Consider the following 23,546-nt stretch of genomic DNA (forward strand, 5'->3'; position numbering starts at 1 on the left):
ATAAAGAGGTACAAACTGCACATTTCATCTCAGGTACGAAAAAATACATATTTATATTTTTTTCTTTTCGTCACTTTCTTTACATAAACGTATTTTCGTTACAAGGATAGCTTTATAATCTTTTTTCATTCTTTTTCCTCTTTAGAATATTTAAAGAGGTTACATATAACCGTTGCATTCTGTTCAAAATATTATACACATTGTTTTATTTTCTAGTGTCATATAAATAGAAAGGAGTACATATTCGCTTTACAAGTAAATTACATAGTTACAAACGTAAAGCTATCGGTTATACATAACGTCGAAATGATAAGAAAATTGTTCACCGAAACACTGTTTACTCTTGGATTTGTATCGTAACCGATGCCTGATAATTTAGATTTATTGCGTTCATTCAATTATAATGGTAATCTTAATATCTAATTGTATAAAACCAGGTTCTACTTTCTACAATTATCCGAAAGATAGACGCAAATTATCTATTAAAATTATTAATTTCATTATGATTGAAAATTGAGTAAATGTAAAAATTTTAAAAAGTAAAGAAAATAAAGATCGAATAAGATGTTTCTAAAAGATACAAACGCTTTTTGTAGAATTTTTAATAAAATCGTGAATAACATGCATATTCTATGTGTCACTTTTCCATAATTTGATAGTTTTATCGTTTTCAAGGGCGGCTGAAGCTATAATATTATCGGTTGGATGACACGTAGTACATAGCACAACATCTAAAAATCAACAAAAGAATTGATTAGTATATTATACAGGGTGGTTGGTAACTGGTGGTATAAGCGGAACGGAGGTGATTCTACGCGAAAAAAGAAGTCGAAAATATAGAATAAAAATTTTTCGTTTGAGGCTTTGTTTTCGAGAAAATCGACTTTGAATTTTCGCTCGGTACGCGTGTACTTTATCACGTCTCGTTATAACGGATCTCACTGTAGATCGTTGTCTCGATGAATATTATCGCGGTTTAAGTTTATTTTTGTCGTAACGGAAAATTAGAAATACATAATGAAATAACATGAAGTAATCATAAAGTTTATTATTACAAAAATTGTTGAAAATCTTGCCCATTCTGCCGAACACATACTTCTGCTCTTCTAATTAAATTTCTATGAACATTTTCTAACGTATTCGATTGTTTTAAAGTATGAAAGGCTACAATAATCTTTTCTTTCAATTGCTCGCAATTCAAAATTCAAAGTCGATTTTCTCGAAAACAAAGCCTCAAACGAAAAATTTTTATTCTATATTTTCGACTTCTTTTTTCGCGTAGAATCACCCCCTTTCTGCTTGTACCACCAGTTACCAACCACCCTGTATATGAGGCCAATATTTCACCATAATGATATAAATCAAATCATCTCTATAATATAATCTATTATACCTGTGTGTCCTTGCAATTTTTGAACAATCTCCTTCGTCTGCAAATTCCAAATGTATACCATATTGTCTTCTGAACCCGAAACAATCCACTGATGAACAAAAAAATCAAAAATATAAAAATAAGTTAAACAACGTTGATTTAATGATACCGAACGAATGCATTGCATACACGAACGTAATATAACCTACCTTTCCTCCTGTAACTGAAAAATTTGCGAAGATGCAATATTTTTCATTTTTATGACCTGTATATGTTTTCAAACATTTTCCTTTGCTATAGTCCCAAAGCTTTAACGTATTGTCTAGTGTTGCTGCCAAAATATATTTTCCATTTGGTGAAAACTTTACAAAAGATACAGGAGGGTTATCATCGTCAATTAAAGTCTTCAAACATTGGCCAGATGCAGTGTCCCAAATTCGACTACATAACAATCATATCAATTGGTGTTATTCATATTTATTTGTTTATTCCCTAACAAGCAGGTATTGACATTCAAAAAGAAATATGCACACTTACCATAATCCGTCGTAACTACTAGATACAATTAATGATCCGTCCCTATTAAAATGAACTGCACTTACAGGATCCGAATGAGCAGGTAAAGTTTTCAAACATTTTCCAGTTCTAACATCCCATATCCGAACACTTTCATCAAACTAATAATATTTATTATGTTAACATTGTATATATACTTACAGTGCAAGTCTTTGTCCATATAAACACATAAGCTATTTTTAATAAAGTTCAGAAATATTGTATAAAATTCCATTTAATATCAACTATTTTCTTGTTTTGAATGCTCTTATTTAATTCAAGTATTATCATAAACTTTTCACCAATACATATTGAAACAAATTCTTTTCTATTCCATGTTAATTTAAGTATATATTATGACATGTTTCATTCTTGCATTATCATTGTACACTAAGCTTATGTACATAATTCAGAGACTTGCACGTTATTCTTAAACAAAAAACTCACATAAATGAATTTTTATACTGAAATACTTACAGAACCAGAAACTATTAAATTTGATTGTGGATTAAAATTGCAACAGAAAACATAGTTACTATGGCCTTTTAAAGTTTTTAAGCACTTTCCCTGAAAATAAAAAGAAATATACATAACTAAGTTATTTATGATAAATATCTTACATTTATGTTAAAATTGTAGACTTCATACAAATCTAAATTCATTTTAAATATAATTTCTTAAAGTAAAAGTAGTCAACTTACAGAACTCAATTCCCATATTTTCAAAGTTTTATCATCAGAAGCAGATACTAATAGTCTACTATCGCTAGACCATGCAACATCTGAAATACCAAGCTTATGGCCGGATATTGTTTTCTCAAATTTGCCATCATAGGAACCCCATATTTTAATTAATTTATCTGCAGCTACAAGCAAAAAATTAATTTTGTTTAGATAAACTTAGCAATTACAAAATTGATATTAGATTAGAAACATTTTTATTTACAAGAACTTGCAAGCCATTCTCCGTTAGGACTGAATTTTACAGAAGAAACTGCTTTGGTATGGCCTGCCAAGGTATACTTCAGGGTATAATTCGGTTTCTACAAAAATCAACAAGCACACAGGAATTTTAACCATATTATTCACAAATAAAAAGAAGAGAAATATTAATAAAAATAGTTAGAAAGAGAGAGAAAGAAAGAGCAGAAATATTAGAGCACAAATTATTGAGTTTTCTCACCAACGTTGAGCTACTTTTAGTGCCACTGGCTGGAGCAGTTGCAGTATTATTGACAGACGTTTGATGCCCTGGTGATGGTCCAAGTGGCACCATTTTTCGACAAGTTTTGGAGAATATACTAACTTATGAGATAAAAATTTGAGTATATATATAAACAAAGAACACGATAAATTATATGGATAAACTCAAAACTTTAGCACATTTATTATTCAATCCTCACATAAAAATCCAGAAGAAAATGCTTCCTCAATATTAAAGGAATAAATTTTTTCAAATTCTCTTATTTAATATATCTATCAAAAACTGCATTTTGGATTCATGCCATATCCAAAATCGTTTAATAATGATACCTTTACATTTTTTTTAAATCACTAATGCACATGTGATCACAATGTAATTTCTTGTTGTTGACTACCACTATCTACCTAGTGTCGAATCGTAAAATTGTCTCTTATTCATAAAACTTTTCAATTTCCGTTTGTATTTCTTTATATAATTCTTTTCACTTTTAGTCTTCGTATTTATATCTTTTCATTTATACCTTCATAAATAAAAACATTTGTTCGTTCATGAAAAACTTTCTAATATACATACGCGTCCATAATATACGTGACAAAAACGAAAAACAATAAGATTGTTGCCTACTCTCTATTTCTTAACACCTGATATTTTACATTAAGTTCAGGATTTATGAAACTCAAACACGAAATAACTTATCACGTGACAATCTTTATATCTCTATGGTTACAGCACTTACAGCTTACAATTTACAGCCTACCGAATAGTCGGAAAATTGCGATAGAAGCTTAAGTCGTCCTTCAAAAAAAGTTTCATTTGTTAACCTCACTTTTTACAAGTTTGCTCATTTCTTTAATTCATCAAGCCGAGTATATTAATATCGTTTCATTTAAAGCGGATGGTTAATAACTTTACAATATAGTATTAATTAAGTTATGTCCTTCCTTACATTCATAGGAGAACTTGCTGATTTTTATGTAAGCTCAGTTAAGGATTAATTTGCAATCATGTTTATAAGACCAAAGCTTTTGTTCCATTACTTTTTATTATTTTTACGCATTATTTATTTAAATTTTTTATTGATTTTTTTAAATAATATGTATTGTAACATTACAATATATACATGTATCTTATTTAAAGTTTTATATATATACAATACTATACGAATACAATATATATGTATATGATATTCATGTTTCTTACAGACAGAATATGTAAAAGAGAAATCTTGATAGTAACTAGATAGAAAACTTGATAGTAAAAAGTAAAATGTTGTAAAATAAAAATATTGCAGCAATTTAAATGATATTTTAAGTAACAAAGAAATAAAGGTTGACCCACAGGCATATATTAAATAAAGGAAAGTATTAGAAATAAAACCTATGCAACCACAGATTGAATCTGGAGCAGAATTGCTCACTAGGCTAAATGAAAAACCGAGCTTACATGGCCTCGAAGATACTTTGTTCTCTGAAGGTCTTCAGAACACAGATATTATAGAAATTGGTGGAGAACGATCATCTGGTAAGACTTTTCTTTTATCTCAAATGCTTGCAAGGTGTATCTTACCAAATAATTATGCAATCAAAGGCTGCAATGCTTCAGCTATTTTGATAAATACTGATCATCATTTTCAAACTTCAAAATTAGTTGAATTGATGAGCAGTATCATAAATACAGCCAATATATCATTTTCTGAAGCAATTGATACAGGGTTTGATAAGACAACTATTATTAAAGATTCTTTGCGCAACTTGCATATCATTGATTGTTATAATAATGAACAATTTTCTTTAACATTACATACACTGGATGACATATTTCTTGATAACACCAAAATTGCACTTCTTGCTATTGACAGCATAACAGCATATTATTGGCAAGACTGTGAAGATAATATTACTACAATTGATACATATATAAAGAAATTGTTAAAAATTATCAAACTACAAACAACTCGATTTAATGTAGCAACTATATATACCAAATTATGTGAAAACACACATAACAAAAGAAAATGTCTTACAAATAATATAGATTATAAAATATTATTGTGCAAGGTGTGTAATTCGACAAATTTTATATGTACATTAGAAACAATACAAATTATTAGGAAAATACATTATTCCATTTTATCCAATGGTATAAAATGGAAGATAGATGAAAGAGAAGGATGAATTCTATTACATTTACAAATTTTTCTATTGTATCTACAAAAAAAATAATTAAGAAAAGAACATTTTATCCACTATATCCAAAGGGTTTAATAATCTAGATCCTGCTAATATTATATGTGGTGATTTTTCGTTACTATGTGCAGATACTACTTCTTGAATTACTTTTGCCTCCTCTGCAGTAATGCCTCCAACAACATATATTAAAATATAAGGATTGTCTCGAGGATGACGTTTTGTTTTACCCCTTAAAATTAAACTGCAATGGAAGAAGATTTATAAATTCTTAATATTTAATATCATATTTTAAGAAATTTCATTCATATGAATTATTTCAAATGAAGAATTTTTACTTGAAGCCAGCTGAAATAAATGAAGATGATTTTTTATGAAGATCTCGTAGTTCTCGACTCATGTCTACACTAAATATATCCTTTGTAACTTGTTCTAATATACTAATGTATCGAGTTGCTTCCTGAGAGCTCGGTTTCAACATACAAAATCTGCAAATAATTATTTCGTTATTAATATAATTTTGTTCAAAATAGATAATGTTAATTATTAAGAGATTAATTAAAAAAGAAAAGTTTTCATGTAGAGGCTTTACCTATAATCTTGCAGTATTAAACGTTGTTCCGCGATTAATCTCAGAGTATTGAGAATACGTGCTGCAATGTTACATGATGTTTCTTGCGCTACAGCAACATCGTCTCCACCTAAAATAACAAATGCAACTTTAAAATATTTTGAAAAGAACGTGTCTCAAATAATATGTACCTAGTAGTAATAAGCTACGCTGATAGGCTGATTTTGTATTCATCAAAGGATTTTCTTTTAAAATTTGGAAATCTTCAAAAATTGCATCCGCAATTGACTCTTCTAATCGGCGTTCTTGTTGTGTGGAAAATCGAATCTGCGTTCCCGCAAGTGAGTAAACATGTATCAGTAATGCTAGTAAGTTTTCAACATCAAGTCCCCTGAGAATTCGCGTTCGTATAATATTACTCAACTAAAAAATTGTTTAATTTATATTTATTAAGTAGACACATATCGTTGTATAAATGAAATTAAAAAAAAGGTTTACCTGTACGAGTATACTCGAGGATTCTCGACTCACAGAAAGATTTTGCAAAGCTAATTTTTCTAAACTAGTAAGTAGCTCAATCTGATCAGCTTTTTGCGATATAGATGCTTCGATTATTGCTAAAATACACTATATCTCGAAGTGAAAAGAAGTAGCTTTAGGATTTGTCCATTGTTCGAAGAAATGAAAATTGAAAATTACCTGAAGTTTTTCTGTATGAATTGTCATAGAATCAATACTGTTTGTGGATTGAATTTTGCTGAGAAGTTTTTCTAAGCTATGACCAGAAATCCTTGTTGGTGTTCTTAATTTTGGACTACCTTTTGCTAAAGTTATATCATTTAAAAATTGGTTAACTGTATTTAACAACCTTTTTCCTTTTTGTGAAATAAGAAGGTCCATCATCTCATCTTCCATACTTGCTAAACAACCTGGTATTTCATATGATTTTAACACTTCCTTGAACCCCATAAAAAAAGTAATCTATCATTCACCATCCACATAAATTAACAAAAACAGTTATATGAACAACTATATACTTATTTGTACCGTTACACTCCCAAATAGAAGTGACATATTAATGGCTACATCGTTATCATGATGCGGTAAATGAGGAAACGTACGTAATATTTTTGCAAGGAAAGATTCCATATTGTTACTAGTAGGTGTACAAAGATCTAATGTTCTGTCAATCAAAATAAGAGAGACTCCTATTTCTGAAGTTTCAGATAAATGCTATAGAAGTAACAATCAGTAAAATTTATTTTTCATTAACTTATCTTAATTTATTTTTTCAGTGCCTTACTTTCTACTACTTACACTTTTATGATTAATACTAGATATATAATCTTCTAAATTCTTTGCAAGATGATCACTTAAATTTCCAAGTGAATAAATATCTAATTTAGCTCCTATACTATCAAATAGATTATAAAATGAATATGCTAAGAAATTCAATTTAACAAATGTATCTTTTGGAATATTTGTGTCCAGAGATGGCATTAAATCTCCAAAAGGAGGTGTTACAAATAAATCCTTATTTAAAAGGGCAATAAAAATCGGTACATAGATAATGTTAACAACAGGTTCCTATAAATTAAGCTTGTCTTAGTTATAATCGAAGTAAATTTGAAAAAAGTTTGAAGACAAAATAAATAATTGGTTAACCAACTTGAGAAAGATTTCCTGAAGTCATCCAAACCTTAATGTCCTTCTTTAATTTATTGTAATCTAATTTTTCTTCAGCAGATAATGTTCCCAAATGGTTGATAGTGCCACAAGGTACACTGCAGTACACAATACAGTTCTGGAAAGTATTCTTTGCCAGAATCATTTTAATTGTTCGTTGATAAAATGCTGGATCACCAGATGTTGATATAATAACAGCTTTTTTAGTATCTTTTACTTCGACATACTAAAAATGACAAGAAATGCATTTAATATCTTTCATCTTTTTAAAGCTATATTTTCTATTTCTTTTAAATCTTTCACAATCCTATAAATATATATACCTACTCGAAAATGATACATGCCGAACTCATAAACTGCAACTGCTCCAGCATCTTTTAATGCTAAATAGCCTTTACCAGCTGTATACCAATGCAAACATTCAATTGCACAGTGATCTACATAAACTACTGCATCACATACTTCTGCAAAAATATTTTTCCAATATTCAGAGATAAGTTTTTTAATTTTTAAAATAATGTCTGTCATTTTTCTTCTCAAAATTTCAGTAGCGATCACTTCCTTGATTTCTCATTATCTATAACCTGTTTAATGATATACAAATCAACTTTTCTCCAAATTTTAATATTGATACTCTATTATGTATACAAATAACACATACGTGTATATGATCATATATATTAGTACATAATAACGAAGCTGCAATGAAGCAAGTTAGTCGAAAAAAGTACTTAGTTAACCTAATTTCTATATTATATATTATACAGTATCGTACAAAAAGATGTACATATATCAAACAGTATGTACAGATATTGACATGCATATGTATACACACCTACTCTTCATATACGTGCGCACGCGGTCTTGTTTGCGTATAGTTACATATACGTACATATGTTGAACTTGGAGTATAAAGGACGTCTTTTATTTTATATTATTTATTACTTTATCACCATCAGCTACTACTTATAATCTATAATAGAATTTAAATATGAAATTTGAATGAAGAAAAAGAAAGTAGGACAAAAAATGGAATGCATATTCTTTTATTTATATAAATTATAAAATTGAAAATTTTAACTATTCAAATTCATCTTATGCAAGAAATTTAATACATAATTTAAATAAAACAGAAAATATATATATTTGAAAAAGCGATTTTATTTAAGTCCGTTTATATATTAAACAAAGCTTTATTTAAAAGTAAAACATTAATTTTTTAAAATAGACAAATCGGTCATTAGTTCAACATTCAAATCATTGTCGAGTAATCGAACAATCATACGAAGATTTAGATTTCGATTTAAAGTACAGGTACAGCCATTTGTCGAAGAAAATTCTAACCTATAAAGGAAAATGATTGTGCGTCGGTGCGAATATTGTTTCGAGATAAAAAGGACAACAGTAAAAAACCTTAATTCTGCAAGCAACGCGTAACTACCGGTTTTAGGAATAACTTAATCGAATAAGAGAATTTAAGCCATCGTCGTTTTAAAAAAGAATTTAAATCGACGCGATTAGTTGAAATTCTTTTCTTATATTTTCTAACAATCATTTATTTTCTTCTAGTTTATCTAAATATTTTACTTTCCGTTAAACAAAGAAAATAAAAACAACTTATCTTATTTATCATTATATACAGGTATAATTTTTTTATTAAATCAAGTACAATACAGTATGTTAAAGTGATACATTTGACAAGTATGTAAGAAGCTTTGATACATTAGTAACCATTAATATCTAGGATCTAAGGAGAGAAGATTTTGAAAATTATTTCACGATACTCATTGTTCTCCTGGGTATGCTTAGTAATGTCATCGGCAAATAGTGTAGAATCCCTGGGAACACTACAATGGGATATAATCGAATTAGCCAATCATTTGCGTCAAGAACGCCTGTTTGTTACTTCGGAACAACAAAATTTACAAATACTCAATGAAAAGGTATGTAATGGTTAATTTTTGGTAACAAATAAATAAAAATATGTAAGTGGTTTACGATATTTAAACAAAGAATTGTATGGATTTTTTTTTAGGTGTTATATGCATCATCCAATTTAGCACAACAAGCATGGATTACAGCGCAGCAAAGAGTTAATCTTAATCAGTTGATAATGTCTAAACCATACTGTACACCAGCATCTTGTTGTCAAAGAGCAAATACATTGGAAAATTCAAATTTTGTCGATGTGTACAAGTATTTACGTTATCAGACATGTTTGTCATATGGGGAATTCTTAGGTGCTCTTCGAAAGTCTCCAAAGCTAATTGCATCATGTTTAGTTGAGGGGGACAAATTATTACCAGACTCTGTGCAAACTATAGTTCAATCATTAGCAGCTGGTTTATATGGTAGTTGTTTATTACCAGAGGATAAAATTTTGGTTTTAAAGTTATTGAAACATCTAATGCTGCTACAAATTGTACCATCTGATAATCCTCGGAGATTACTCAGACACAGCACATGTGCTTTCTCTAGGTTTTATTCAGTTTTTCATGAGAGTCTATTTTCAGCAAAGTTTTTCTTAACTGCTGCTTTACATAACCCTATTGTACAGTTATTAATGGAAGATGAAATGTTTCTTGATATTGACCCAGATAAAGCACCCATAAGATTTCCTCCATCTGAAAGATTAAAGAAATTTGGCAAGGAAGGTACTGCAGAGTATGAAACAAAGCTACAACGTTATAGGCTCTGGACAATTAATTCTCTATTCCACATTACACAAAGATTTATAATCAGTATACGAGAAAATATGCATTGTTTTCCAAGTAGTGTATGTTGGTTGGTTAGACAGATGGCAGGACTTTTGGGAAAAAGTGGGAATGTTGATTCAAAAGAGGTACATGCAATGTGCACTGATTTGGTTTTTACATATTTTATATGTCCTGCAATAGTAAATCCAGAGCCATATGGTATCACTGATGCACCTATTAGCTACATTGCCCGATTCAATCTCATGCAAGTTGGACAAATTTTGCAAATGCTTTCCTTAATGAAATACCAGGCTGTTGACAGCAAAACATTTGATCTATACAAGAAGTTCGATAAGGATTCCGTTTCTTCTATAATAGATGCGATGGTGGACGGTGCAGAAGAACTCGAGGATGAGCCTAATATCATCGATAATAATAAACTTCGAGGTCTTTCTCGCTCCGCTGCTTTACTTACAGAAACGGAATTGAATACATTAATTACGTTTCTGCAAACTATAGCTAAAGAAACTACGGTAGAAAATGCTTCACGGTCCGCTGCGTTTGAAAAGAAACAATTGATTGATATGCTCTCTCAGTTACCTTCCGGTTCTTTAACTACTAATAAATTGGCTAACAATGCTTCTGTTGAAACTACCAACAAGAAGGGAGGTTTATTAGGAAAAGGTATGTCCAATCATTAGTTTTATTCCTTCGTTTCATCTTTTCTTTTTTAGCCCAATGACGAAATTCAGAATCGTCTCATACTTTACGATTTATATCACGAAATACTGATATTAAATGTATTTTATTTGATATCCTAAAATTAAACTTGTCTTTCGAATGTACAAATGTATATGCAAATATATATTGTACAATGCAAATATATATTTAGCATTCTTCATAGGATTCATTGCATTTTTTTTAGATGAGGAATTTCCAAGTATAATCTTTAAATAAATATCTTTAACGTAAATCATTGATTAAAGAAATAAAGTACGTACAAAGTTACGCATTCTTACGCGTGTATAATTCAGTATTTAAAGATAAAGTGAAAGATAAATAAAGAAGTCGTATTTACCAAAAGAAGGGATATTAAACTTTGATTTCTCTAGGAAAGGGTCGAGGAATTCGAGTATCATCATCGTCATCATACTCGTCTAATACGACTAATGACGGGGTAGATGAATTGAATGGCACTTCAACCCCTGAAGAAGAATCTGTTGACAAAAATCCTCAAGATGTTCTTGTAATTCCATTTGGACCAAATACAGGAGAATTCGTAGGACTTCTTAGTGAACAAAAGGTATATATTAGTTTTTTTTAATCGTTTGAGACCCAACCAGCGCGATCGCGCTGTTTCGATTTTGTGTCCCACTACATTTGAACGACTGACGGTATTTTGTATTTCATTGTTATCTTCTCAATAATTTTTATTGAACAAAACTTGAAATATTTGTAAACTAATAGTACGCATATATAATAATATATATGTATTTCATAAAGTAACAAATATGACGAGCGCTATTGTGCTGCTTGATTTTCTTCGCAATTGATTAAGACAAGCGCTATCGCGCTGTTCGGGATTTATCGACCCTGTTTTTTCAATGACTCCTGGGACTCAAACGGTTAACCGATATTTAACTAAACGATAATCAACTGTTTGTCAAATGATTACTTTTTCTGTTTTTTATATATATGATAGGTGTTATGCACAGAACTTCAATCCAATATAGATAATGGTTCGGTTAATCTAAATCTTTCTGATGACATATCCAATGTGCATGACAGACAAAACAATTGTGGTGTTGAACGTACAGAAAGTCAAGAAAAAAAGACAAGATTTTCGCTATCTCATGATGAAGGTATTAAAATATTAAAAGTTAGTATTTTACAAATACTTTATAAAGGATAATCATTAACATTGAATGTTATTAGTTTTATTCGAAGGTTTTATAGGAAATACTTCGGATAATTTAGAAGCTGTATCAGAAGCTGCATCAAACCATAGTGTCGCTTCCTCGCTTGAGTTGGAAACGGAAGATCAAAATGATAATCTCTCAGATATGGTATCTGCCAGTGTATCAGGACGAGGAACGCCTAATATATCAGGTTTTGTTAAATAAATTTTATTTAAGTGTAAGAATAACGAGAATCGTATTGGATCATTTGACAATTGAATCTAGGTCGTGACACCCCGTCATCTCAAATTACCGAAGGAGATGAAGGACGGACAGTGGGTGAAACTCGACAATTAGATTTACCTCCGTCGAATATACCGACCAAACAAAGTCGATGCGAAATAGATGACAAGTTCTGTAAATTTGAAATTAAAAAATTGATTGAAGGTATTTAAGAAATAAAAAGAAATAATTTCCTATAAATACACAGTATGTTTATACATCTTTTATTTTAACGTATGCACTCGTACATTTTCAGGAGATGAAACTGTTTCGATGGTATCTGATACCTGGTCAACTGATGTTCTGGCTTCCGATAGCGAAATAATCGAGCAACAAGAGAAAGTATTGTATCCCCATTCGTCTGAGCAAGCTCCTCCAGTTTTACCAACAACGTCAGAGCCAGTACCACAAGCTGTACTAGATGTTAGCGAAACTGCATCGGAAGCATGGAGTACCGATGTATTAGCTAGTGATTCTGAAAGATTGACAGAGGTTGATACCGATGATACTGCTAGCGTTGCAAGGTATGTTATATAGATAATAAAAAAAGGAAACAATGGAGAAATAACAAAACAATATAAAAGAAAAAGAAAGATGAGGAGAATACAGAAAAAGTTGATGATGCATTATTTATCGTCATATTTTAGATCTGATGATACCGCAAGATCCGAAATCGAAGTTGAACCTCGTAGCGAAGCTGAAATAACCGAAAAAACCATGATACAAGCGATTCCTCGTAAGAACAGTTAATAATTTCAAACACATCTTATTACTTGATATTCTTATTTTATATTCAATTCCTAGCACTTATATGAGTCCTTAATTTTTAGAAAATGTTACAACAACCGAATGTGTGTCAACAACGAATCTTCGATCGATATCGATAAACCAGGAAAATATGCAATTTCCTACAACTGTTGTTCTTTCACCAACAAACTCTCTCTCGGCATCGTCCTTAAATGTAACTGGACAAAATGCAAGCAGGTCTGATTATCAATCAAGCGTGACAGAATATGTCGACAAAAATCCCAACAGCATTGACGGTAGCTCAACAAATTATGATAAATCCCTTTGCGAAGACAGATTAGTCCATCTCATAGACAAACTTCACATTGAGAATGGAAAAAGTCAAATGGAACAAACTTCTTCGGCTCATAATCGTATCAGTGTAGCAGCAGTTGCGCCAGCTTTATTATTAGCCAATCATATATCACCACCCACATTGTCGAGCACAGAAAAATCGCACAATACCAACATAAAATTAGAGGTTTGTTTTTTCTAACTTATTATTATTGTTGTTCTTAGTGCTACTACTATTTTATTCTTACTATTATTATTATTGTTATTATTATATTATCTTTTGTTTCTTCGATGTAATTGCGCGCTTTTATATAGCATTCGACTGGTTCTTTAATAGTTACGGTATAGTTAATTTTCGAGGCGTGTTTTAGTCGCAGGAATTAGAAAGTAGCTTAGTCAGTTCAGTTGACGAAACTGTTAACGAAAATGGCCCGGACGGTGTTGTTGGATTAAGTACCGGGAGTTTGGCATCCAGCAGTAGTTCTGGTTCTGACACACGAAGAAAAACTACAAGTTCGGAGTTACCACTATCAATGGGAGCAATGAATGAGAGTTGCAATGACTGCCCGAAACCAACCGTATCCAGTGGAGCCATACCAAAAAGTATTAGCTTCGATATGACTGCGGAACGCGGAGACAAGGAATTGTTGGACGATGATCAGAAGAATAAAAGAAGTTTTTTTGGAAAACTGAAAATGTCTCTGCGAAATCGGCGGGGTAAGGCGATTCGTGGTACAGACGATATCGGCAGATGTTACGATCGAGAAGCCATCGGCGATAATATTGACATAGGACGACATAGATTACGTAGAATAATGTCAGAAGATGTGTCATCAGCCGGTAACCCGAGCGGTGGTAAATATTGCTTTCTTTAACATTTTACATTGTAATAATCGTTGTAAAGGAAAAACTAAGAAAAAATAAAAATGGGAGAAATACATAGACACAAAGGAAGAAACGTTAATCTCAAGGTAATGAAAATTATTTAAAAATTTTCTAGATAGCACGGACGATATCTTAGCTAAATACAGGAGGAAACCGAGTGCAGCAAGCGATACGGAAGTATCTGTAGAAAGTAATCAGTCTCGTACGAAAGAACTTACCGAGGATGAAAGGCTTCTTATAGATCCAAATAACATTGAGCTTTCCTACGCATTTGCTGATGCAAAAAGAAAATTGCGAATGGTACTTAGTACCGCTGATCTCCAACATATTCCTTGGAGTGCTGCATCCGAGGTGCTAAAGCTTATTAATCGTATTAAATGTTTCTTACAAGTTGAAATTGAAATTGAACGTCATAATGCTAACAGAAAAAAAATAACAATTTATTTGTTACAGCGGAATTATTGGTCGCAAAAAGAAAATGAATTAGTCGCCTTCCTGCAGTTGCAGTTGGCAGAAGCAATCAATTTACAAGACAGAGCGTTGATAGCGCATTTACACGAAACACTACGTTGCGTTAGATTATTTAACGACGACGGCTGCAGAAAATTATTTAAATCGTTGCGCGAAGATTACCAAAAACGATCTCCTTATATTGCGTATTTGATTAGATGTCGTCAAGGATTACTTTCTACATTGGCTCACTTGGATAGGTATAATTACTGATATTTTTAAAAGTATAAATATGTGCGCGAGCGCACAATTTCTTTAATAATATTCAAAGCAATGTTAATATCTTTACACAATTTTAGATTATGTATTAGAGTGAAATGTGATCGAGATGCTGTCAATAATCATCTTGTATCTGCTTGCGTGAAAGTTTTTTTAGAAAAAAAAGAATCCCTTTTACTACGTTTTTGTGATGAATTTAAAAAGTTAACATTAGCAGATGAAAAACAAGACTTGGTCGATAGCTTTCTAAGCAAACTTAATGCGAAAATAGACAATGATTCAATTTGGCAGTGTGAGTAAATGTTAATTAATTCGATTTACAAACAACTTGATATAATATATTAATTACTATGATTGTTTGTAAATGATTGCGCTGTCAATATAGGTGCTTGTGAAAATCAACTAAATTTGGCAAGAGTTGTAGTTGAAAGGACTGTAATGGCACGTGTTTACCACAACGCGCTTTATCCAAATGGAGACGGTGACGTTTATAGGGACCAATTACTTCATGATCATATTAAAAAACTGGCCAATGTTGTAACACCAAACCACAAGGATTTACGAATTCCTAAAATATACCATTACGAATGTCCCTGGCCATGGGCTCAAGCAGAATTAGCTGTGATATCAGCATATAAGACACCTAGAGATAAGTTGCAGTGTGTCTTTCGTTGTGCTACCACCATCATGAACTTGCTTTCGATGGCAACCGAGAGGGGAGTACCCGCAGCTGATGATCTAATTCCTGTATTAGTCTACGTTATCATTAAAGCAAGTGTTTCATTCCATTTTTCCTTTTCAAGTTGTATGTGTATATACAAGTTGGTTATTAATATTTGACACTAAGGATAGTAATGGTTTCTTCGATTATATTTTCAGACTAACCCACCGTCCTTACTTTCCACTGTACAATATGTGGATAGTTTCTATGGGAATCGATTAGGAGGAGAAGAACAATATTGGTGGACGCAATTTTGTTCCGCGATTGAATTTATAAAGACTATGGATTAAGTTGCACTTAATAACAAGTTATCGCTGGAACATGTAGAAATAGTGTATCATAATTTTCATTGTCGCTGTCGTCATATCTTTTCAATAATTTTTATTATTACTATCACGTTATTATAGTCGTAATATCAATCTCCATATCATTTCTTCTCGTGAAATTGTTATTCTCGTCCTTTTCAATAGCTTTATTGTTATTGCTGTCTATTATTTTTGTTAAAATTGCTTCAACTATTATTATTTCTATTGTATATCTATCAGATATTTCTGTTAATCTTGCTGTCCTTACCAACATTACTAGCACCATTCTCATTGTCACATTTATCTTAATTAATTTCAAATATCAATTATTATTATTATCGTCATTATCATCATTGCCATCATCATCATCATCATCGTTATTATTATTTATATTATTAATATGTAATAATAATAATAATAATAATAATAATAATAATAATAATAATAATTGTTGTCGTTATTACTGTCAACATTCATAATCTTACAGTATGGCATTATACATTGCAATCAGTATTGATATTACTAATATCATTATTTTCAATCTTTTTTGTTTGCATATTATATGTAACAATGATTTCTAAGCACCAAAATGATTCTAGTTATTCCTTTTTAAAACTATCGACAAGTCACTATAGTAAACAAATTGTATATTGTTTTTTATCTTAGGAAATGCATCTATCTTTCAATGATTTCTCTAAAATAAACTGCCAAAAACAAAATTCATTTCATATATAAAATATCAATTTTAATCAAAAGATAAGCCTATATATTGAAGGAATTCATATTGTATTTGTTTAAACACAAAATTCTAAACCCATTGCTGATATTACTTTCTAAACTAACACTATATTACATAACACTATATTAACTCAGTTAAATAATAGACATCATATACATATGTATGTATGTAAATAAAAGTATTTTTTATTAGTCATGTTTAGTAATATTATAGATAAGATACTTACAAAACCTGAATTTTTGTATGCCTGTGCTAACATATCTTACAATTTTTATAAGTTAGAATAAAATAATTACAAGTAAGTTTAAAAGTAATAGATAGAAATTATAATGATTCATAACCAAATTCTTTTAAATAGTTCTTTGTGACAACTAAAACTTTTTTATTTTTTCTTTTTCTCTCTTTTTGCATATTGTATCGTATAAATTAAAATATTTTCCAATATATTCAGTAAGCTTTAATTTAATTCCTGAATAGTTCAAGAATTTGCCTTGTACATCAAGAAATTTGATTTTTAAATTTTATTATAGAGGTATTATGTAACTCTTCGATTGTACAACAGCCGGTATCCCTATTTGTTACACAGGAGACCGGAGTTCGACTCCTCATTGAAAATCAATCATTTTTTGGTTATATAACATTGCACATAATCTGTCTTCTTGTTCATCTGCCGCCGCTAGATGGTTATAGTGTTCCATGATCCTATGATGTCGGTCAAACATCTATTTTAATAATGTTTATGATTAGATATGATGGTTAATTAGAGTAGATATATTTTTACTGAGTTACTTGTATTTTACATACATTAGCAGCAAATTTAAGGTTAGGTACGAAATGAAATAAATTATATTGAAATTTATTTTTATTATATTATAATGTTATATATCGTAGTTTAAAAAGAAATCTATTGCAGAGGTTACTGTAAATGTTATAAAAATAAAGGTTAAATTTAAATAAAATAATTTTGTTAATGCTAACCAATTAGATCGTTCAAAGACGTACTATATACACATGCACATGAAGATACAGTAATATGGTGTGACACATGGTTTGAAGTAATAACAATAACAATAAGTAATAACAATAATTTAAAATAGCGAAAAATAATTAAATACGAATATAAAATGTCGAAACGTCCAGAACATTTAGCACCACCTGAACTGGTAAGAATAAACATTTAAATTGATTGTAACAGTGATGTTTTTATCTGTCTTCTTTTTTATTGCAGTTCTACAATGAGTCAGAAGCTCAAAAATATACGCAAAAGTAAGATCTTTAATAACAGTATATTTTTTAATTATTATAGTCTTTGACTTTAAACAAATATATTTGAAAATTTGTTCTCCATAGTTCTCGAATGATAGATATACAGAATCAAATGTGTAGACGGGCCATAGAACTTCTTCTACTACCAGAAGATAAGACTTCTTTACTCTTAGATATTGGTTGTGGTTCTGGTTTAAGTGGCAGTGTAATCGAGGAAGATGAACATGTATGGATAGGAATCGATATATCTTCAGCAATGCTTGGCAAGTATATTGAAAATTGTATACTTTCAATAAGATAATATTTTGTTTAATTTTAACTATTTTGATTACATGTATCCGACAGGTGTAGCATTAGAAAGAGAAGTAGAAGGAGATTTAATTTTAGGAGATATGGGCCAAGGAATGCCATTTAAAGCAGGATGTTTTGATGGAGCAATTAGTATTTCTGCATTACAATGGTTATGTAACGCAGATAAAAATTCACATGATCCATCAAGACGATTATATAAATTTTTTTCTACCTTGTTTTCATGTTTGTCGAGATCAGCTAGAGCTGTGTTTCAATTTTACCCTGAAAATAGCGAACAGATTGAATTAATTACAACACAAGCAACAAAAGCAGGCTTTTATGGAGGTGTGATTGTAGATTTTCCAAACAGTACTAAAGCAAAAAAATACTTTTTAGTTTTAATGACAGGTGGACCTTCTGTTCTTCCACAAGCTTTAGGTGTGAATGAACTTAACTCAAATGTCTCTTACACATCTAGAAGGTTAAGTTTCACATAACTTTGATTTATGTTAAATTATTACCCAGTTTCTAATTTTATTATAATTTCATCTCTGTTTCTTCAGGGAACGGATGAAGAAAACCAAAGGTAAATATCTGAAGAATAGTAAAGAGTGGATTATTGAAAAGAAAGAAAGACGTCGAAGACAAGGAAGGAAAGTTCCAGAAGATTCAAAATATACTGGAAGGAGAAGATGCGGGAGATTTTGATAAACACTAGTCTGGTCCTCATTCATTTCTGAATTTCTAGTTTGAGAGAATAAGTATTTATTTACTAAACAGGCACAGGCATATTTGACTTTGTTCTTTAAAAATGAATTGTTCATAATAAAAAGAAACAACTTGACCTCTTTCAGATCTTTTGTCTTCTACATTTTCAACATTTATACATTAAAAGAAAAATATAAGAGAATAATAAAAATATATAGATATTGTAAAACAATTAAAATTTACCATTTGAATATTTATTGTATAAAGACAAACAAATATGTAGTTAACACTCCTTGTTCTATATACGTATTTAAAAATTGTCTACCTTATATTGCACAGTAATTTAATCAGGTAATAAGAATTTAGCCATACTTTTGTGAACATCAGGGTGTAAAGTTTTTTTAAGTTCTTCTCTATCTAACCAACAGTGCTTTACATTGGGAGAAATATTTCCACTTATATATTTTGCTAAAAAGTAGAAAATTTTTGCTCCATTTTGGCCTTTCTCTTGTATATATCTAGGATACTTATATTGATAAAATCCAATTGGTGCATTGCCATAAAATTGTACTTTGATGTTATTTCCACATAATTCTTGTACAGTTCTATATGCAGTCTGAAGTGATAGAAACAAATATTTTGTTGGTATCTACACAAAATAAATTGTAAAACAAAAATAAAAGTTATGTAGTTCTTACTTGTATCATAGTTTCTCTATGTCTTCTTATACTTTGTGGGGGAATCCAGAAATTAGAATCGCCAACTTTTTGCTCTACTAATAACATTAAATTTTTATCTAGCTTGCGTTTCAGTGATACAATTGCATTATCTTCTTCAATTTCTATAATTACAGAAGTTGAATGTAGAAGGTATTACAATTACCATTTGGAAAAATAAAATCATACATAGATACATACCACTTATTCTTGAAGCAAATTTAAAGTTTTTGAATTCTTCTTCCCAAGAATCTTCAATGTCTTGTATTGTTTCTTTAGAAATAATATTGTCTGTTTTTCCAGCAGATGCCTGTGTTTTCTGACTTTTGCCCTCTTGTTTTCGTATTTCAAAGTCTGATATCATACTGTTTTCATATTCTTTCTGTTGTAGCATGTTTTGGTATCTTGCTTCTATATCTAGCATAGGTTTTGTAATTACTGGATGACGTTCTAAGCAAACAGCACTTAATAAATCCCATTTTTCTATAACGTCTATGTCTTCTTGCTCTGATAATGTTCGAGATATAACCTTAGATGTTGATGAAATACCTATGTCAAGGGGTTTCTTTAAAGGATGGCTTAATAAGATTGCACGACAATAAAATATATTCGATCAATTTATAAAAAACATTTTAAATAATAAAGACAGCTACAACAAATTAAAATACAACTTACCTGGTGTTAAAAAAGATAAACCATTTGATGTGCGTAATGTTAAAATTCTTCTAAACATCATTATTCCATACTTTGAGAAAAGAAAAGTTAAAAGTATATTTTTTAATTAAAAAATAAAGATAAATAAATAACAAATAGTAGTAGAAACTTTCACAAAACTATATATTTGCAGTAATGTTGAATTTCCGGCAACTACAATTTTTAAATTATAAAGTAATTGATACAGTGATCACAGTACCACAGTATGATACTATAGCTATTATAGCTTATGTCGCATTCTCATGATTTTCCTAATTTCATTGACAATCCGATATTATTCAAAGGACTTTCTTTAACAAAAACAACACGGTACAAAAGCATAGAAATTAGAGATATACACAAGCATATCCCTTTTCACAAAAGTGAAAGTTTGACATTTGTTTTAATATAGTGATAAAAATAAACAACATATATACATTAAGTGCATTCTTTCATGTTATTGTCATAACTTCTTCTTCCAAATATCAACTTGAACACTATTTTATGAACACTATTACGCGATATGATATCAATCAATTTTACAATGTAACGTATGAAAAGAATTGATAAATATTACTGCATTTTACAATAAACTGTCACCACAGAATCAAAAAGTAAGTTGTCTAGATTTACTTGAAACAAAAAATCCGCTTATTATCATTCTATTATTGTTATTATTCTTATTTTAATGACTCCTGATTCTTTATATAAACGACTATGAACGAATAGCAGGCTTAAAAAATATGGTATTTTACCTAATATAATATTAATTATAATATATTATGATTAATATTATAATAATATGAGCACTAGCTGATTTATTTACATGATTGACAATAACATAAATATTCTTTCTCTTTTCACATGAAATTGATGTTGATCTGGTATAAGTTGAATATATGTCTTAAAGGACGAATACAATCCATATCGTAAGGATTTTGAAATAAAAGACAAAAAATAAAAGCATAATTTACATAAAATAAAGATCATCATGATTGGACCAGATTTACCAGAAATACCACTACCTTTGAAAAATATACAGCAGTATCTAAAGATAGCATCACAGCATGACCAACGAGATCCTGTTGTTGGTTATTGGTGTATGTATTTAGTTTCAATTTAAACTATGTATAAAGAATAATTGTTACAAGTAAAAATCACTTTAAAAGTGGAATTATGAATTTTTGTCACAGGTCGGGTGTATGCCTTCCAAACAGGATTTAAGTTATCAACCAAAACTGCAAAAGAAACAAATTTTTTAATGGAATTAATGGATTGGTTAGAAAAAACTAAAAAGAAATTACACGATAATGAAGCTATTACAAATGATGTAGCTGCCCAGGCTCATTTAGAGAATTGGGCATTGAAGCTATTTCTTTATGCAGATAAAAATGACAGAGCTGCTAATTTTGAAAAGAACGTAGTAAAGAGCTTTTTTACAGCTGGATTACTTTACGATGTATTAACTGTGTTTGGAGAGCTAACTGAAGAAGCTATACAAAATAGGAAATATGCCAAATGGAAGGCTGCATATATTCACAACTGCCTGAAGAATGATGAAACACCAATTCCAGGACCCATGCAAGAGGGTAATGAGAATGATGATTTGAATAAAAATATGGAAGAAGGTAAAGAAAACTATAAATAATAGTATATACATATGCACTTTATATTCAGAAAAAATATGTACATATATAGATACATATGCATATGTATGTTTTATAATTATGTAATATATTTATTTCTTTGTGTAACAACAAAGGCTTATATTTTAATACAACAACAAAATTCTATCATTTTGTTCTATTTCGTCTTTTTCATTACAGATTCACTAATAACAGAGGCAAAAGAAGATGATACATCAAACGCAGGCGAATTAATCGGTACCCGTAATACTAACCCGTCTGACGCAGTATGTGGTACAACAATTAAAGACAGTATCGACAAATGGTCTTCTGGCAATAAAGATTGCAAAACTCTTATGGAAACAGAAGGTATATTGAAAGATAGTAATTCAATTAAATTGTATGGAACACTTCACGACTTCGCATGTCAGCCTTGCACAGGAGCCATGCTAATCTTCTTTGTATCATTCCAATTTTGGTACATATATGTACTGCTGAATCAAGTACCAATATTATGTTATTACGTATTTGCGTTTGTTAACTGTACATATTTAACAGGTGGAGTTGAATTGTCAGTGGAGCAAATTGGCAAAGCACAAAAATTTATTAAATGGGCTGGAAGTGCTTTAAATTACGACGATGTGCCTACAACTGTATTGAATCTTCGAAAGGCTTTACATCTCTTAACCACTGGTCAAGAACTTGAATGATCAAAACTAAGCTTGAAAATGTTGATGAAATGGATTATTTCATCTAATCTGATAAATAATAAATTTTATTGCTTCTAAACAATAAAGTAGATACGAATATTTATGATTTAATTAATACAAAAGTAAAAATGATAAGTTATTTATTTGAATTGTTCACATTATTACAGCCACACTGAATTAAACATATTTTTGAAATATAAATTTGTTTTGTAGAGGCGTATAAAATCGATATTATTATTTAAACTTGTATTATTGTAATGATTGATATTGTAGTTTCGAATATATATATATATACATATATATATATATATATATATATATATATATATATCGTCAAATTTTAATATCACAAAACAAATTATTATACATTAGTGAATCTATAAAGATTTTCACATAAAAAAAGATAATTAAAAGTTCAGAATGGATCTTGGTAAAATGAAAATTACAATGAAAATGAATTTCTTTTCTATTGTAGTCAAATGTCTAAACTGACTTAGTTCTGTGTGTGTCTGTGCGAGTGTGCGCACGCGCGCGCGTGTGTGGGTGAATGTGTGGGTGCGCCAGATTCATAAATGGTTTTTGTACCATTTCACGTAATTAATACTTTAATACTTTGTAATTAAAGTATT

At 30.0% G+C, this 23,546-nt stretch overlaps 7 protein-coding genes and 1 non-coding gene across 17 annotated transcripts; 4 read left to right on the top strand and 4 right to left on the bottom strand.

The window, feature by feature from the left end:
* Positions 1-22: 22 nt before the first annotated feature.
* On the bottom strand, positions 23-3,828 carry LOC126916406 (protein will die slowly). Its single transcript, XM_050722207.1, has 8 exons — positions 3,110-3,828; positions 2,873-2,969; positions 2,629-2,792; positions 2,405-2,494; positions 1,910-2,049; positions 1,582-1,813; positions 1,394-1,481; positions 23-731 (listed from the first exon to the last, which is right to left on the bottom strand). Exons 1-8 carry the CDS (start codon positions 3,200-3,202, stop codon positions 631-633), a joined length of 1,005 nt encoding a protein of 334 aa, XP_050578164.1. The 5' UTR covers positions 3,203-3,828; the 3' UTR covers positions 23-630.
* A 63-nt stretch (positions 3,829-3,891) lies between these two features.
* Positions 3,892-5,694, top strand: LOC126916414 (DNA repair protein XRCC2-like). Its single transcript, XM_050722219.1, has 2 exons — positions 3,892-4,104; positions 4,333-5,694. Exon 2 carries the CDS (start codon positions 4,510-4,512, stop codon positions 5,302-5,304), a length of 795 nt encoding a protein of 264 aa, XP_050578176.1. The 5' UTR covers positions 3,892-4,104; positions 4,333-4,509; the 3' UTR covers positions 5,305-5,694.
* On the bottom strand, positions 5,176-8,533 carry LOC126916398 (sec1 family domain-containing protein 2-like). 5 transcript variants are annotated; one of them, XM_050722186.1, is made up of 11 exons: positions 8,409-8,533; positions 7,901-8,157; positions 7,557-7,799; positions 7,205-7,474; positions 6,935-7,120; positions 6,587-6,844; positions 6,386-6,514; positions 6,079-6,310; positions 5,909-6,035; positions 5,655-5,804; positions 5,176-5,560 (listed from the first exon to the last, which is right to left on the bottom strand). In XM_050722186.1, the coding sequence occupies exons 2-11, from the start codon at positions 8,099-8,101 to the stop codon at positions 5,353-5,355; spliced, it is 2,004 nt and encodes a 667-aa protein (XP_050578143.1). In that variant the 5' UTR covers positions 8,102-8,157; positions 8,409-8,533; the 3' UTR covers positions 5,176-5,352. The 5 variants fall into 5 exon arrangements, with proteins under 5 accessions (XP_050578143.1, XP_050578144.1, XP_050578141.1 ...); XM_050722187.1 differs by lacking the exon at positions 8,409-8,533 and adding an exon at positions 8,235-8,401 and having other exon boundaries at positions 5,909-6,017; XM_050722184.1 differs by lacking the exon at positions 8,409-8,533 and adding an exon at positions 8,235-8,401.
* Positions 8,534-8,692: 159 nt separating this feature from the next.
* Positions 8,693-16,408, top strand: LOC126916389 (receptor-mediated endocytosis protein 6 homolog). 5 transcript variants are annotated; one of them, XM_050722161.1, is made up of 17 exons: positions 8,694-8,887; positions 9,143-9,215; positions 9,318-9,516; positions 9,609-10,953; positions 11,382-11,572; positions 11,972-12,131; positions 12,205-12,378; positions 12,453-12,614; positions 12,706-12,973; positions 13,097-13,194; positions 13,280-13,716; positions 13,901-14,384; positions 14,530-14,765; positions 14,868-15,124; positions 15,224-15,435; positions 15,529-15,914; positions 16,023-16,408. In XM_050722161.1, exons 3-17 carry the CDS (start codon positions 9,385-9,387, stop codon positions 16,152-16,154), a joined length of 4,674 nt encoding a protein of 1,557 aa, XP_050578118.1. In that variant the 5' UTR covers positions 8,694-8,887; positions 9,143-9,215; positions 9,318-9,384; the 3' UTR covers positions 16,155-16,408. The 5 variants fall into 5 exon arrangements, with proteins under 5 accessions (XP_050578119.1, XP_050578118.1, XP_050578116.1 ...); XM_050722162.1 differs by lacking the exon at positions 9,143-9,215 and having other exon boundaries at positions 8,693-8,887; XM_050722159.1 differs by lacking the exon at positions 8,694-8,887 and having other exon boundaries at positions 8,894-9,215.
* Positions 16,409-17,608: 1,200 nt separating this feature from the next.
* LOC126916412 (probable 18S rRNA (guanine-N(7))-methyltransferase) lies at positions 17,609-19,318 on the top strand. Its single transcript, XM_050722216.1, has 5 exons — positions 17,609-18,071; positions 18,137-18,174; positions 18,259-18,437; positions 18,520-18,946; positions 19,029-19,318. Exons 1-5 carry the CDS (start codon positions 18,033-18,035, stop codon positions 19,171-19,173), a joined length of 828 nt encoding a protein of 275 aa, XP_050578173.1. The 5' UTR covers positions 17,609-18,032; the 3' UTR covers positions 19,174-19,318.
* Positions 19,319-19,405: 87 nt separating this feature from the next.
* Positions 19,406-20,778, bottom strand: LOC126916413 (39S ribosomal protein L46, mitochondrial). The gene is made up of 4 exons (XM_050722217.1): positions 20,565-20,778; positions 20,091-20,438; positions 19,872-20,014; positions 19,406-19,789 (listed from the first exon to the last, which is right to left on the bottom strand). Exons 1-4 carry the CDS (start codon positions 20,623-20,625, stop codon positions 19,517-19,519), a joined length of 825 nt encoding a protein of 274 aa, XP_050578174.1. The 5' UTR covers positions 20,626-20,778; the 3' UTR covers positions 19,406-19,516.
* A 129-nt stretch (positions 20,779-20,907) lies between these two features.
* LOC126916411 (vacuolar protein sorting-associated protein VTA1 homolog) lies at positions 20,908-23,016 on the top strand. 2 transcript variants are annotated; one of them, XM_050722214.1, is made up of 5 exons: positions 20,908-21,196; positions 21,474-21,682; positions 21,776-22,210; positions 22,409-22,576; positions 22,766-23,016. In XM_050722214.1, exons 2-5 carry the CDS (start codon positions 21,574-21,576, stop codon positions 22,915-22,917), a joined length of 864 nt encoding a protein of 287 aa, XP_050578171.1. In that variant the 5' UTR covers positions 20,908-21,196; positions 21,474-21,573; the 3' UTR covers positions 22,918-23,016. The 2 variants fall into 2 exon arrangements, with proteins under 2 accessions (XP_050578171.1, XP_050578172.1); XM_050722215.1 differs by having other exon boundaries at positions 21,493-21,682.
* Positions 22,604-22,714, bottom strand: LOC126917015 (U6 spliceosomal RNA). The gene has a single exon (XR_007710847.1). It is a non-coding gene; the product is annotated as a U6 spliceosomal RNA (small nuclear RNA).
* Positions 23,017-23,546: the final 530 nt, after the last annotated feature.

Source organism: Bombus affinis, chromosome 5 (genome assembly GCF_024516045.1).
Source record: "Bombus affinis isolate iyBomAffi1 chromosome 5, iyBomAffi1.2, whole genome shotgun sequence".
NCBI classification, from domain to species: domain Eukaryota; kingdom Metazoa; phylum Arthropoda; class Insecta; order Hymenoptera; family Apidae; genus Bombus; species Bombus affinis.